The sequence below is a fragment of the Paramisgurnus dabryanus genome, chromosome 21 (assembly GCF_030506205.2).
Source record: "Paramisgurnus dabryanus chromosome 21, PD_genome_1.1, whole genome shotgun sequence".
NCBI classification, from domain to species: domain Eukaryota; kingdom Metazoa; phylum Chordata; class Actinopteri; order Cypriniformes; family Cobitidae; genus Paramisgurnus; species Paramisgurnus dabryanus.
Window position 1 is genome coordinate 13,829,236 of NC_133357.1, and position 15,340 is coordinate 13,844,575.

The 15,340-nt window shown below is 37.8% G+C and overlaps 2 protein-coding genes across 6 annotated transcripts in view; both read right to left on the reverse strand.

Annotated features, from left to right (window-relative positions):
- Positions 1-6,293, reverse strand: part of pkig (protein kinase (cAMP-dependent, catalytic) inhibitor gamma) — a 37,783-nt gene extending 31,490 nt beyond the window's left edge. Inside the window, exon 1 of one of the 2 annotated variants that reach the window (XM_065285756.1) lies at positions 6,034-6,293. The gene's annotated coding sequence lies outside the window, so the exon portion shown is untranslated. Of the gene's footprint in view, positions 1-369; positions 562-6,033 lie in introns of those variants that run through there. The other variant, XM_065285757.2, reaches the window with a different exon arrangement.
- A 3,099-nt stretch (positions 6,294-9,392) lies between these two features.
- ttpal (tocopherol (alpha) transfer protein-like) lies at positions 9,393-12,699 on the reverse strand. 4 transcript variants are annotated; one of them, XM_065285731.1, is made up of 5 exons: positions 12,621-12,699; positions 11,768-12,212; positions 11,169-11,362; positions 10,963-11,073; positions 9,393-10,692 (listed from the first exon to the last, which is right to left on the reverse strand). In XM_065285731.1, exons 2-5 carry the CDS (start codon positions 12,207-12,209, stop codon positions 10,414-10,416), a joined length of 1,026 nt encoding a protein of 341 aa, XP_065141803.1. In that variant the 5' UTR covers positions 12,210-12,212; positions 12,621-12,699; the 3' UTR covers positions 9,393-10,413. The 4 variants fall into 4 exon arrangements, with proteins under 4 accessions (XP_065141803.1, XP_065141806.1, XP_065141804.1 ...); XM_065285734.1 differs by having other exon boundaries at positions 11,768-12,254; positions 12,621-12,669; XM_065285732.1 differs by lacking the exon at positions 12,621-12,699 and adding an exon at positions 12,447-12,587.
- Positions 12,700-15,340: the final 2,641 nt, after the last annotated feature.

Sequence of the window (15,340 nt, forward strand, 5' to 3'; positions counted from 1 at the left end):
TATATTGCAACAGTGTACATGCAGGCCCAACAAACATGGTCAGAAACAAACTCATAGTATGTGAGTGTCAAAACATATCTTATGCATATGATCCTATAATAGTTTTATGATTTTGTATCCTATAGTTATATGATTTTGGCTTGAACTTCTTTGGTTCAAGCCACCCAGTGCCCACAACCATCAAAACCAGACACCAATTAAACAGTAACATCTTAGACAGTCAAATAAAGCTGAAAAGCCTTAAAGCCCACCTGTCACTGTACCACTACATCTACTGTCCGATCCTTAACCCATTCTCACTTTCAATGATCAATACTTCAAGCTAACTACCACTGTCCAAACTTATAGTCACGGCACACAATTACTTACCAAACGCTCTCCGAACGCTAATGACATGGTGCTACAGAGCTCTCAGACGACGTGAATAAATGCGGCTTTATTTTAGTCCATGCGAGAAACAAAAAGCATCGTCCTCTGATCCTGTTTGCGAGGGAACCTTATCACATTCTCTATCCGTCTCTCTCTCTTCCTTTTTTCTTTCAGTCTTGCTCACTCCCTTCGCAGCCAGTGGATCCCACACAGCTGCAGCACGCCTCTCTCCCACAGATCAGGGAGGATGTGGGCGTAAAGTGATTTGATTTGCTCTGAGTTGTGAAGCGAGAAAAACAAGCCAAACATATCCTGAGAGAAGCTTTCAAACCTTGAATGACAGCCTGAATCAATCTAGGCAAAAGCTTTAGACATGGCCCAGACAAGTGCAAGAAAGCCACACTGGCTTAAAAAAATAATTCCCATCCTTTAATTTCATTGGCCAGGCAGAATTTCATAAATTCTTAGGAATAGGAATAAAAGCAGGTGGTCCAAGAATGAAGACTATAAAGATAAAAAGACTAAATTTTAAGGTCAATTGACTTTCATTTATACGCAGGTGAATGCGGCAGAACAGAAACGTAAACTAATTCCAAAGTTCAAGTTTGGTGACATCTGACCTAAGAATTTGAATCACGTGAAGACGTGACCAACATGTGATCTTTTCAGGTGGAGGTAAAACTGCAAAAGTATTGCACAATACAAAAAATGTACAATAATAACAAAAGCAACACAATACAAGTGGAAGCATGTCTTCATTTATGGGGTGAAAAAAACACTTTAGCATGTCTCATATCCGGTTAGTGCTCATTTCGCAGTCTGAAAGTCTAGTATGACCGCAGCATAAAGTATATTACCGTCCACACCAACGAACAACAACGTTATGTTTATTCAAGGGTAGGGCCTACGTGTTGCAGTTTTACATTTTGTATGAGCAGGCCCTTCAAAATCCATTCGAATGTAATTGCCTGTTAATCTTTAATCAGCTGGAAAAAAAGGAAGTGATAACAGCGATATCATTCCACTGTTTTCTTATTGTTATAGTTGAGATGGACTCTTGCTATTCTCTTAAATTTGAAACTATTTTTGTTACGGTTGCATATATAAAGAGCTGAGATGTAAAACCCTCTAAGTGCATCCCACATGTTTTCTTGTAAATGAGCATTTTTTTGTCAGACTCTTAATGGATTCTGTCAGCGAGGCTGGGATTAAGCGGATTAGAAGCAAAAGTATTTGATGATCATATAATACCCAACGAGAGCATTCGGTTAATATCATTATCCATCTCATTTTTGAATGAGGTGGTGTTTAGCGGATTTTTCATCTGAGCATCTAATTTTTTTGAGTTATGTTATAATTGTACATGTGAATAAGTCTTCAATCCAAAATTTGTACCACATTTACATGCATGTAAATGTGATATCTGAAACACATACATGTGAAAAATGTAGAACAACAGTCCGGAACATGTTGTCAGTGTTTAATGTGCTTACATGTAAAATCTGCTTATGGTCAAACCTTGATCTAGATTCCTTAAAGGGGACATTTCACAAGACTTTTAAGATGTCAAATAAATCTTTGGTGTCCCCAGAGTACATGTTTGAAGTTTAAGCTCAAAATTTCATATAAATAATTTATTATAGCAAGTTAAAATTGTCACTTTGTATGTGTGTGCAAAAATGTGCCATTTGGGGTGTGTCCTCTAACATGCAAATGAGCTGATCTCTGTACTAAATGGCAGTGGCGTGGTTGGATAGTGCAGATTAACGGCGCATTCATACGGGGCGTAAGCGCTGACGCTTCCCATTTACTTTTAATGGGTGACGTCATGCGTTGGCGAACTGAATTGCGGATCCGTTGGCGCCGCGTTACTGCTGTTGCTCACGGCAGAAGTTAAACATTTCTCAACTTTTCAAGCGGCTAGGGATGGGCACGAGTACTCGATTGCTCGAGTACTCGAACGTGGCATCGATGATCGATCACAAAAATTATGATCATGTGGGTTTATTTATTTATTTATTGTGGATATGGCGGCATTTGGATGTCTGGTTAGCGTTACAAGCGCATGTGGTAGTAAAGACTGGTCTGGAGATGCATGTTTGACGTCGTGTCAAACTACGCCGGCCGACGTATGACATCAGTAAGATTACCATGCGTGATTCAAAATCAAACAGATAATTCCGCGCGACCGCAGCAACCCGCCGATCAGCACAATGCTCGGCAGCCCGCCAGCCCGCCGATCCCCTGAAGCCGGCCACAACTCACATCACTGAGGCACTATGGTTTAAAAGGATGCCGTGATTTTCGTAAATACAGTCAGTCAGGTGCCAAATGTACAGCGCCGTCAAAAGTTCAATGAGTTATCATCTCATATTTAAACATCAAATGTCAAGAGATACCAGAGAGCCATACGAGCATTAACATTACATCTTGACTGAGGTAAGAGGACGACACGACACAGCTAAATGCTAAAATGATAGCAAAAGACAAAAAAGCTGCTTAATGTTATGAAGCTTGAGCTTTGACTGGACGTGTTTAAAAGTGCGCTGTTTATGATGCACATCCACAAAGCGAGTTAAACTTTCTTTATTTTTTTAGATAACTTAGTGAAAACTTAGTTGAAGTCTTGCATTTTATGCAGATAGATGCACGTTGTAATATTATGCAGAGTGCGTCATATAGAAAGCACTTCGGTTTGTGTTTATTAACCCTTTAGCTTCACTTCATCACGCAGCTTTTCCTGTTAGAGGTTTCTGTTAAAAACATTTAATAAATGAAGAATCTAGTATGTGTTCATTGTCTGTCATAGTTTCTTCGAAATTAAGTTTTATTTGAGTGTTTTTCATTTTCACCATGACGTGTACGCCCCGCTCCTTTGATTGCCACGACCCCAGTTAATCGAGTACTCCTTCAGACCTATGGATTAATCGAAATGAAAAAATTACATAAATGCACATCCCTACAAGCGGCAACGCGAGCATCAGCCAATCAGATTGCCATATGCAAATAACCTAGGCAGAGACAGCCAATTACGTTTATGGTAGACCGGAGCACGTGCTGCGGCCGCTGTGATTGGCTGTTGGCCACGCCTCAGACAAGCCTTCCGTCAAGCGTTAACGCTTTTGCCCAGTGTGAATGCCCTGACATCACCAGCGGAGCCAAATTTCAATAACCTATTTTTTCACACAGTTTGTGGAGAATGTTTTACCAAAACAAAGTTACTGGGTTGATCTTATTCACATTTTCTAGGTTGATAAAAGCACTGGGGACACAATTATAGAACTTAAACATGGAAAAAGTCAAATGTTCATGGTATGTCCCCTTTAAGTGGTGTAAAATGTTGACAACCTCATCAGCTCTCTCAGCAGGCTATAACACAGCTAAAAACTATGATAAAATACCAACAGTCTTTATGATAACCCCCTGAAGACTATTAAAGGCTCTCTAAGCGAATATGTTCGACGTCACTTGTTGTTGATATTTGAACTGTTTTCAAACAAACGGAGCGTAGCTAACTCCTCCCCCTCCCTTCCGTGCTTTCATGAACGCGACCAACCCCACCCCCAAATCCTTCTTGGCGTTTATTGGCTGTAAAACTTTGTTTTGTTTCGTGGTGCAGGTTTGGCCACTGTGTGTATATTGAAGTTTGTAGAGCCTGGGCTGTCTACAGAGATCGCGTTTTTTTACAGTTTGATCAGCGGTCAGGTAGCAAGCAGATAGTGAGGAGATGTTTCCGGTATGTAACAAAAAATGTTTTATGGTCTAAAACGCGTGAATTCGCTTAGAGAACCTTTAAGTAAACACCGAAGTATAAGAAATATGTTAATTTGATGTTTAAATACTTTCTCAGCTTGTAGAAACAACTAGTAGTAAACTATTTGGGGGATTGACTCCCCCCCCTCACTGTCTTCTGGCCAATCAGACACAACAAACAACTGCTGTTTCTCTTAAAATTAATAGAGGGGTTATTTTTGCGATTTTGCTTTGTAAAAATCTAAAATCAAATCTAAACAATGGCCCTTTGAGTATAAAAAATGTGCTTATCCAAATGTGTTAAATCATATTCATTCATTCATAAATCAAAATTATAAATATTTAGTAGCACCACCAGACCAACAAGAAAAATCTTTTTAATAACAGGGAGAAAAACAAAAGCTCCTGACAAATGCGTCCTGATAATCACATGCAACTTTTGCACAGCCCTTCTCTAGTCATGTCATGCAAATGATCTTTTCACTTTAAGCAAAGAGCCTGAGAGCTCTTACCAATCAAAGTGCTGCCAACAAGCCCAGATAATGTTGCAACGGTCACAATATGGTCACGACACAACTTTGAGTACCACTACCTGCCATTTCACCAACCTACACTACAGATAGAAAACCTGTGAATCATGACGACTGGAATAACATCTTTCGACTCAGACTCCATCCAAAACAGGCCTTTTTGGGATGAAAGAAAGGAGGACAGCCTAACTCGAGGGCATCAGGGACATCTTGAATGTTTCAGTCACATATCCCCACCAAACAACCTACTTAAAAACAACATCACTAGCATCAAATATTTACATTCTCTATCCAAACTGGCCCCGGACAGTTCAGATCTACTTTCACAGCTCACATGACTATGAAAAATTAAAAGGACGACGACAATGAAGTGATTGTTCGAGATAGTTTTGCTTCGGATTGTTCATTGTTGACGTGAGACTTATCAAAACGCCTTGGTGACTCAAGTCTATGATGTCTTTGAGCTTAGGGTTCCTCCTCATTTGAAATAAAGATCCTATGAATGTAGCGGACTAAACTTGAACATCCCATGGCCCCTTTAGAGAGGCCCAAATCCTTCTTTATCAACACAAACCAGAAATGTTTGGTGGTCCATTTTCCACACCACTTATGTAGGGTCGACTCTTGACAAGGGAGAGCTAAAAACAGACCATCAAACATCTTGAAGAGATATAACAGCAAACAGGTCCTCCTCACACAGTGTATTAAATTTCAGTGATCTCTGTGGCTTATATAATCTTTATGAATGTATGACGGCTATTTATTGCAATAAAATGAGAACCACTCAAACTAACAAGGTTAACCTCCGTCATGTGCCTTTTTACTGTAATGATGAAAAGGGTTTCTAACATCTGAATGTATGGACTTGACAATGTTGTTTTTTTCACAATTAACCCCTTCACCAAAATACTTCTGGTTTTGTTCACTATTAAGAAATACACATAGACAAACGCTGTATTTTTTGTCTATAAAACAAACACACTTGAGAAATGTTACCAGGAAACAATGACCAAGAAAAACACCCACCTTGCGTTTCTTGAAAACACCCATAATGGCAGTGGATGTCTTTCAGTTGATTTTAAATAACTTTTAGTGTTTATGTTTTCACAGTTTTACTTTTGTTTAAATGTACAATTTCACATAATATGTCCAACATTGCTCCACGCGCTGTATGTTGAAAATTACGTTGTCAAACACAGAAAGAACGCATAACAAATCACTGCAAAACTAATATGTAACCATTATCTTTATACGCATTTTGGTATAATCTATCATTATTGGGTCCCATTACATTTCCACCGTGTGTTTTGTCACTAGTGAAACTATCGTCCAATCAACCATCATCGCAACGATGGCACGCTGAGTGTAAACGAGCACTAACCTCGATCCGCTTCACTTTCTTCCACTTGTTACAATACGCCATTCACTCTTTGTTGGGATTTTCCTTAATTCCCGATCGCTCTTCCCGCATTCCTTACACCGATTCAACTGATGTTAATGGATCTGTGCCGACGTGATCGCAGAATAGAAACGGAGGAGATCTTCAGTCAAATCCACTGTTCCCCTCTGACAGTCTATTGAACACAATGAAAAGAGGGAGAGGGCTTCAAACAGCTGTTCCCAAAATGGAGTTATCCCGCAGCCAATCACACCCTGTGTGCTCTCTTGCCAATGAAAGCACTTCAGCGCTTTGTTCACGTGGAGCTGTGTGCATGCTAAATTTGTTCATGCTAATTGTGCATTTAACTATAGGGTTTCAAAACAGAATGCATATAATGGGAGGGGGTAACCAAATTTACCATGGTAACCGCCGTTTCCTTCTAAACACCATATTACAGTACTTCAATAAACTGTGGTAATACGATTATTGCACCACCATTTTAAGCTAAATTAAATCAATTAACATCATGAAAAATATTTTATATTACTATTCGTGTCATGTTTTACGGTAATATAACGGTTGTATTTTTAGGAATTATTAACTTTGAACTACTAACCTTAAATAAAACTGTACACACCTTAGCCAGTTAAAGTTAAACTAAGGCGTTTTCAAACTTGTCAGCCGAACCCCATTGATGTAAATCCTTTACTTGAAGTGCCCAATTTAATAGCTTTTAATTTTTATTCGTTTAAAGTTTTTATCAGTATTATTTTACATAGTTATTGTTATTACTACATATGATTATTATTGGACATTATCTGATAATATTATTGTATTTGTAAGTTACATAAAATGTATCTGTGTATTTTGCACGAGTTCTCAGTTTTCTGATATATTGTATTGTGTAATGGTCACGTGACATGCAGATTAAACAAATAAAATATATATTTTGTTAGTAAGTGATTTATCTAGTGTTTTAAGTTTTTTTATATATAAAATTATTTTTTACATTTTATAATTTAGTGGTAATTGGCAGTTTCTCAATCAAAGGTTGCAACCTGCGGAGGTCGCATAGAGAAGGGGTTTTAACATTAAGTGGCATGGCATCTTACGCACAGAAGCCAGTGGCACGTGCCACTACGTTTTGTGGCACTTCCGGTTTCAATTGGCTCGTACCAGTGGCTCGTCGAGTGGCACTTCCGGTGTCCAGTGGCTAATGCCACTCCGTTTAGTGGCTCGTCGAGTGGCACTTCCGGTGTCCAGTGGCTCATGTCACTGTTTAGTGGTGGCTCGTCGAGTGGCACTTCCGATGTCCAGTGGCTCATACCATTCCGTTTGTGGCTTGTCTACTGACACATGTCAGTAAAACTTAGGTCTGTTGGATTGAGGCATGTGGCACTGATATTCACCGATCGATCATTACAGAACCGAGAGTAACTTACGCGTGCTGATGTTCATTCAATTGTGACACAATGATTTTGTGTGTCCTTTCTGACTCTGATGTTTCAGGTAACCGAATGTTTGAAATGCATCGAGAGCTAAAAAGGACATTTTGATGATCGTATGATCATAATTCAAAAATTAAGTATTAAAAATGTAAATATTTAAAATGGGAAGGCAAATATTTTATATATTTAATAAAGCACAACATTTGTCTGAGCTATATTGTATATTGTATAATAGTTTTAAATATAAATTTTCTAATTGTATTATTTGTGAAAATGTAGTCTGTGAGTGCCATGTTTTTATTTGTAAACAGTGCCAATGTGTTGTATTTAATAAAAAGTGTCATTTATAAGAATATCGCAGAATATTATAATATTTTTTTTCTGCAAAGTACCGCATTTACACACATGCACGCCAAAACAGTAGGTGTCAGTCTAACCATGTTTATGTTTAAAAACAATGTCCTATTACATATTTTACAACTTGATATTTATTTTATTTTTTTACAACTTGATATTTACACGATGTTGACAGTGCAGATACGTCACGTGCCCTTCAAAATTACATTTTATATAGTCTATATAGATTGTTGTCTATAAGAAATAAGGGTTTGAACAAATTATTATTTCACAACATTTATGAGATGGTAATTATTTTAAATAAATTGTTGGATTATTTCAAAGCAAAACAGATTTACAAAGCACTTAGCAATACACTTTACAAACGATTAAATCAAACACAGTTTTTTCCTTTATTTATGCATTTCATTGGATCTAAATGTTGCCGACAGTATGCTTTAAGAAGGAGTCAGTTTTTTTATTCGATCTCGTCTTTCATTTAAAGGGTATCTAGTAGACTCAATTAAATTAGGCATACTACTTTAAAAAAAAAGATTTACAAAAACTGATTAAATATTAAGAAAAGGCACAATGTTCACACGACCATGGCTCAGACAAATACTGTGCTTTATTAAATGAAAACACTTTGCATATTATGCATTTCCATTTTAAATATTGTGATCATACAATTCCTTTATGAATGAGCGTCAATATGATATATTTATCTCTCGACTCATTCGGTTACCTGAAACATCAGAGTCAGAAAGGACACACAAAATCATTGTGTCATAATTAAATGAACATAGCAGCAGCACGCGTAAGTTACGCTCGAATCTGTAATGATCGATCGGTGACTATCAGTGCCACATGCCTCAATCAAACAGACCTAAGTTTTACTGACATGTGTCAGTGTACAAGCAACCAAACGGAGTGGTATGAGCCACTGGCCATCGGAAGTGCCACTCGACGAGCCACTAAAAAGTGGCATGAGCCACTGGACACCGGAAGTGCCACTCGACGAGCCACTGGTACGAGCCAATGGAAACCGGAAGTGCCACTAAACATAGTGGCACGTGCCAGTGGCTTCTGTGCGTAAGATGCCATGCCACTTTATGTTAAAACTGCTACTGGTCGCATATGCAGGGTGCCTACGTCATCAAGCCTGGTTCATTTAAGTTAACTGACCATTACTTTCGCAAGTCATAAGCATATTACAACAATTTACTGTTAACTAAGAATAACAGTCAACTTTACAATTGTCTTGATGACGTATGCAGCCTAGAAATGCGACCTCTTGAGACACGACCGTTGTCATCACCCCCTGCAATGCCTTCGCGAACCACCAGGGGTTAGAACCGCAGTATGGGAAACCCTGGACTAGGAACTTTCAATTGACTGGTGTATGTCTCCATCTTCTGGTAAAATCTATACTATACCGGACTGCTTCAGACTAACCAAAATGAATCAATTCTGATTAACTCAAAGTATGTTTATTGAGTTAACAGCTCCTAAAATCAAACATAAGTATTTAAGTGATATGTCTACAATACTGAGAGTAAACATAAGGATTCAAAATAAGATAAAACTACCCCCACACTTTATTCTACACAACAATACAATATTTAAGGGTATTATCCAACTGAAGTATTTTGGCAAATAACATTGTGCAAACACACATTGTGAACTCTATATTGGCCACTAACCTTAATATGGTTGGGGCATAATTTACTATACAACATATTGAGCTAATTTCCATTAGTACCAAAAAATTGTTCTGTAAAAGCACATCTATCACACTAGATATGTCTAAAGCATATAAACTTATAATTTTTAAAAACACAACTGTCTATTTAAAGAGTTATACATTTGGTAACGCACAGTATTTTGTGAAAAGTACTGTAAAAGGCATTAAAAACTAAAGACCAGTTTTGGAGCTGTGCTGTCCAAAAATCAAAATGAACATTAATATTATTCTTTGTAGACTAATCAATAGTCCAAAATTACAGGGTTTATCTTTGTGCAACTATATTGCAGCGTATATGAGTTATAAAATACTGAGGCAGACTACATTTACATTTAAGAATGAATGCACATTGTTATTGCTTTGAATTTAACTGACATGGTCCACAATCTCCAATGTGCTATGTACAGTAAAACATATTTTTGTATTGGTGGTTGACACAGAAGATTAACCATCTAATTTTCCCTTCAAAATAAGGCAAGCATTCTTTAAGACATAAAAAAATTATGTAGCATTGACTACATATAACTGAAAATAAATTCAGAAATACTGATTAAATATTAAAACCCATGACTCCATCTGAAAAGAAAGATTATGGCTATAAATATTATGCTCTGAAAATGTTCTTGAATCAAGTATAAAAAATACGATTACCAGATTAGACCAGCACTAAAGTGTCAAAAGTACGATTTGAAACTAAATATACATCCAGCACCTAAACAATAAAAACTTGATTTGGTCAGACTTGTGACCAAATGGCATTGTGCAAACAGTGTATATATATCTTGACCTTGTTCATAATTGGTCAAACCAAAGCAAAAGTTTTAAAAGAACCAGAGACAAGGTCACCGGAGGTCAGTAACAATAGTAAAGTTGAGAACGTAAATGTCGAAAGGCATCCTCTCCATGCCCTCCTGGTGGCACTCCATCAAACAGCATGTCGTCGGGCAAAATTGCCCCCTCTAGAGGATCGGGCTGACAAAACTCCACCACAAACTCTTCTTCAGCCTCCAGGAGCGTTCTGGACCAGGCTGACATGTCAAGTCTACCAGACACTCCTCCATATTCCTCAGGCAGTACAGACTGAGGGATGACTCGGTGCAGAGAAACCAAGTCTGAGCCATGCAGCACAAACTGTGGGGAAAAGATAAGTCCATAATAACATCCTGCTAGTAAAATAGCAAGATTATTATGCTAAGCCAGTATATTTAAAACAGATAAAGGCCACATAGTATTATATTATTTAAACAAATATATGAAATGTATTAGTAGTATTCAGTTTAGTAGTGTAAAATAAATATCTAAAAATACAGATACAATTATAGAATAATTAACATTAAAAAAAAATCGATAAACATAGATAAATCATAAAAATCATTTATCCATCACCAGCAAGTTACTTACCCTCTCTGCCATTTTCTCTTTAAGAAAAGGCTTAATTATAGCAAATATACCCTTGAAGATACGTGGTTCATTTATGATGTTCACTGCCTTTATTCTGATTGGAAACCCATCCTGAAACACAACAATAGCCAATCGGTGTATCAGCCAGAATCAATAACTTCAGTGTAACTGAATGCTGTAATTTATACAATTTAGTAATGTCTTACCTGAAGGATGCCGACAACTTTCTTTGCCAGAAGAGGACCTGGATTGGAGGCTTGAGAGAGGCCAACCCCTGCATAATCCACTAGGATAACAACTCCATTCACTTGGGTTTCCTCGGGCTGAATCAACTTTTCTAGTGTCAAATAAATAGCCCGAATGTTGTCCACAAATGGATAATCATTAGGCTTCCATTTACCTAGAAAACCAAGTATTAGATGAGCATACAAAAATAGTGTTCCTTAAAAGTAACAACTGAAGATCTGTTTTTTTTTCTGACATTGATCTTAATGTGGACTTTTTATTATGTGACCCTGTCTGTGAATTCCAGGCTAAAGTCACTTGTATTTCAAACTTTGCCATGGCCTTACTCAGTCAATATTAATAAAATATTTTCAGAGAATGTTCATTACATTATGTAGGATGACTTTTAAGTGTTTTAACTTAGTCTGAGCAAATGTGCCATATATCACCTTTAGCTGGGTTTTCTATGGACTGAGTCACATTTTCCTAAATTTTTTAGCTTTCACATGAACAGCACAGGACTATTGAAAATCTGGCAAAAAAAACTATTGGTGAAGACCGAAGACAATTCAACCATTACCTGGTCGTAAACACAGTATGTACCGTCCATGTGGATCTGGTCTTGGCAGGACAGTGAGAAAGCCCAGGTCCAGCACATGCCTCACTGTAGAGGGTTTCAGATCCTGGAACACCTCAGGCCAGGCCCTCCTGCTGGCATGATAATTCAAGAGAAGCTGAAGAGCCCGGTCATAATCAAACTTTCTGGCCCTGAGGAAGCGCAGGAGAAATGCATCATCCAAGCGTGTCCTCAGATTAGGGTGGTCTTTCAGTATCATATCTCGTAATGCCTGAACATCTCGGAGCCTCCATTCAGGCTTCTCCTGTAGCTCCTCACGAGCCTTGGCCACCAGCTCAGGAGTCAGAGTGCAGGTGTAGATGTAAGGGGGAGGGGCTGGGAAACCCTCACCTGCTGCTGCTTCCCTTGTAGGGTCCACATCAATGAGACAAGTTTGGTCTTCCATGGGCTGTTTGTGTACCAAGTATTACAGGTCTGATTAGATGCAAAACTTACAAAATGACACACTTTCCTTTATTGATGAGTCGACATATAAACCAAGCATTACACACATCAAAAGTCCAAACGGTAATTGTTACCATTGACATTAGAAAAATATTATGTTAATAATATTATGATTAACATAACATAATATTATAAGAATAATATTAGCCTTATTGATAAACCTTATGTTATGACCTACTATTCTGCTGTGGTGGTCTTGAGGCAAATATAGCACTATAATGCAGTTAATGAATCACAGACAATGATCAAAGTATAAGTTACCGAATACAGGCACTGACTGATATTTATCGTGTGCGATTTAGTTTAAACTGATCCGCATTTTGTAAAACAAACAGTGAACGTATAAACCAACCTGCGAAAGAAATCCGCAATCAGTTCCGTGTACACAGACAGAAGCCGTCTTACCATTGGTTACTCAATATCATGTGACTTATGACGTCATACCGAGTTTCCTTGACTGGAAAAAGCGGTTTATAAAGGTAAATTACTATGCTTACTATGTTTTTGAACAGCAAAATACCTGCTTGTCACAATTTTCTTGACAGGTATAATAATTGCAACACAATAAGTAATTCGTTTACAAATGAGCGGATGCTTAAAATACGCTTAAAATATACTGTCTGTTATTAGCGTTCAGTTGTGGACAGCTTGGTAAATATAGAGGGTTTTCACGGCGCGTCATCAGAGCGGAAGACGCCATATTGGAGGCACTCCGCATTACAACAGAGCAGACACTGATGTATATGCCGAACGTCGTCAAGGAAAATAGTTAATTATTGCCGTGTTTGAGATGGTACCAACAGTACATATTGAGAAAAACATTTGGATTATTATCGATTTCCAAAAGTTATTAAAAACCAGGGAAAGGAATGCAAGAAATTATCAGAGGAGCGGCGCTTGTGGTTGGTAAAGCTCAGGAAAAAGAGTAGTATTGTATTAGAAATATGATTGAAGTACATAAAGTATAAAACAATTATGCTTCTACTTGTTGTGCTTTATTTAAAGAGTATTTAATATGTACTTTAGTGTATGCACAAAATGTACTTAAACACAAATAAAATTTGCGCTGCAATGCCTTAATGCCAGTGTGCTTAATTGCTCGTAACAAATTTTCTATTGTAATGATAAAAATATTTTTAATAGTAAATGGTAAAAACAATCATTGCTTTTATTTTTTACTGTGCTTATTTTACAGTAAAGCACTTTGGTAGGACACTGGCTATTTTAAATTTGCTATATAAATAAAGCTGACATTGACATATGGGCTCTGCATGAAAACTAGGTAGTTCACTAACTTATATCGGGATATGCAACTGAAGGAAGAATCGCCGGGTCGTCACGGATCCTAGAAAAGGGAGCTCGTAGGGATCTGCAGCGCCTATAAATTGTAATTTCTCGAAATATCGTGCCTTTTCTTGTGGTCCAAGTCCTTCCCTATATGCCTTTGCATCTTGGATGCGTTTTCTGTTGTTTAGACATTCACTTAAAGTATCCAAAGCGCATAATATTCCATTGTACTCCGTTCAGTTCTTTACACCGAGTGCCTCCACAATGGCCGCGCATCCGGGTTACCGCCCAGAACGTGACGTCGGTGAAAACCCTCTATGAGCAAAAAAATCTGTGAAAATAAATCTACGTTTGCTTTTTGAGCTTTATTTTTTTTTTAATCACAAAAATACAATGTTTCATTGAATTGAAAGTAGGCTACATTTTAAAATAAATGTTTTTCCTCTATAAATTACACACTAGACACCCCTAGTCACCACAAGCTGTTTGGGACACGTTTAAGAAACAAATCATTTGCTCTCACACAGGGATTAAAAAGTGCTCCATGTCTACAGTTAAATATAGCCTATCGCTGGATCTTGCTAACTTACTTTTATACCAGAAGTCGAGGAAATCTTATTCAGAGACATGGGTTCATAAAAGCAACAGATTAAAAAGTCAAAACCTGACTTGATCTGCTAGAAATCTTATAATGAATCGTGGTTAAATCTTCCATCAAGACACTGGTTCAAAACAAACATCAAAATCAACAAAAAATGGGTCACTGAGCACAAAATCAAGGTTCTGCCATAGCCATCCAAGTTTCTTGACCTGAACCATACAGATATGACTAAACTGAACTGAAGACGAGAGAGCAGCAACATTTGAAGGGTCTGGAGAAATTCTGTATGGAGGAAAAATCTTAAGATCACTTGAATCGTCATGAATTGACCCTTCGCTAAGCCAGTGGTTTTCAAACTGGGGGCCGGGGTTCCCCAGGGGGGCCGCGAGATGGTGCCAGGGGGGCCCCAGTTTTATGACATTTTATGTACAATTTAATTTATCATGAATTCTGTGTAACTAAACCTAAAAAATAAGGCTACTAACCAAAAGCACAACTTTTTTGTATAATTTAATGTTTTTTTTATTAAAGAGTTTTAGAACAGTTTTTTTTGTCACAAATTTTCTTTGGGGGGCCGCAAAGGAATGCACCGTACACAAGGGGGGCCGCACACTGAAAAAGTTTGGGAACCACTGGGCTAAGCCACGCCCGAAAACCGCCACAGGCCAATTGTGGTTTAGCAACCGTAACTAGGCGCGGGTGGTCTGTTAAGCTTTCGAGCGAGGGGAACATGCCAAAACGTTGTGCGTATGGATTGTGTAAATCTAATACCCGGTATCCTAAAAGTTTGGAGTACTCCAATCCGAACGCAGCTCTCCCAGGGTTAGTAATATAAGCGGGAGAATGTTATCATTACAAAGAGGTCTGGCTAATGTCTTGTGTTTATTCCACAATACTTATGGATAAGATGTTTATAATGATTAGATTATTTTCACAAATTCACTTACCCTTTTGTAAGTGATATACAAACCTCAATTTGTTTTTTCCATTTGAATGGTCAGCCTATCAGGTGGCTGCTGCTTGCGCTGGGACCTATAGGCTTTAGCTTTACTTTTGATCAAATTATTTTCTAATCAATTGCATATTATGTCGTGGATATATCCATCGAATGCATACTACAGACCCTTTTGTCTTGCTCTCTCAGATATTTCACCTGTTCGCCAAAAATTACTAATGATCTCCTA

Excerpts from the sequence above, each read along its gene's own strand:
- ttpal (XM_065285731.1), bottom strand. The coding sequence starts at position 12,209 with ATGGAAGACCAAACTTGTCTCATTGATGTGGACCCTACAAGGGAAGCA. Across the intron at positions 11,363-11,767 it reads CATACTGTGTTTACGACCAG|GTAAATGGAAGCCTAATGAT; the intron begins GTAATGGTTGAA and ends TTGGTTTTCTAG. Across the intron at positions 10,693-10,962 it reads AAGAGAAAATGGCAGAGAGG|TTTGTGCTGCATGGCTCAGA; the intron begins GTAAGTAACTTG and ends TTTTCCCCACAG.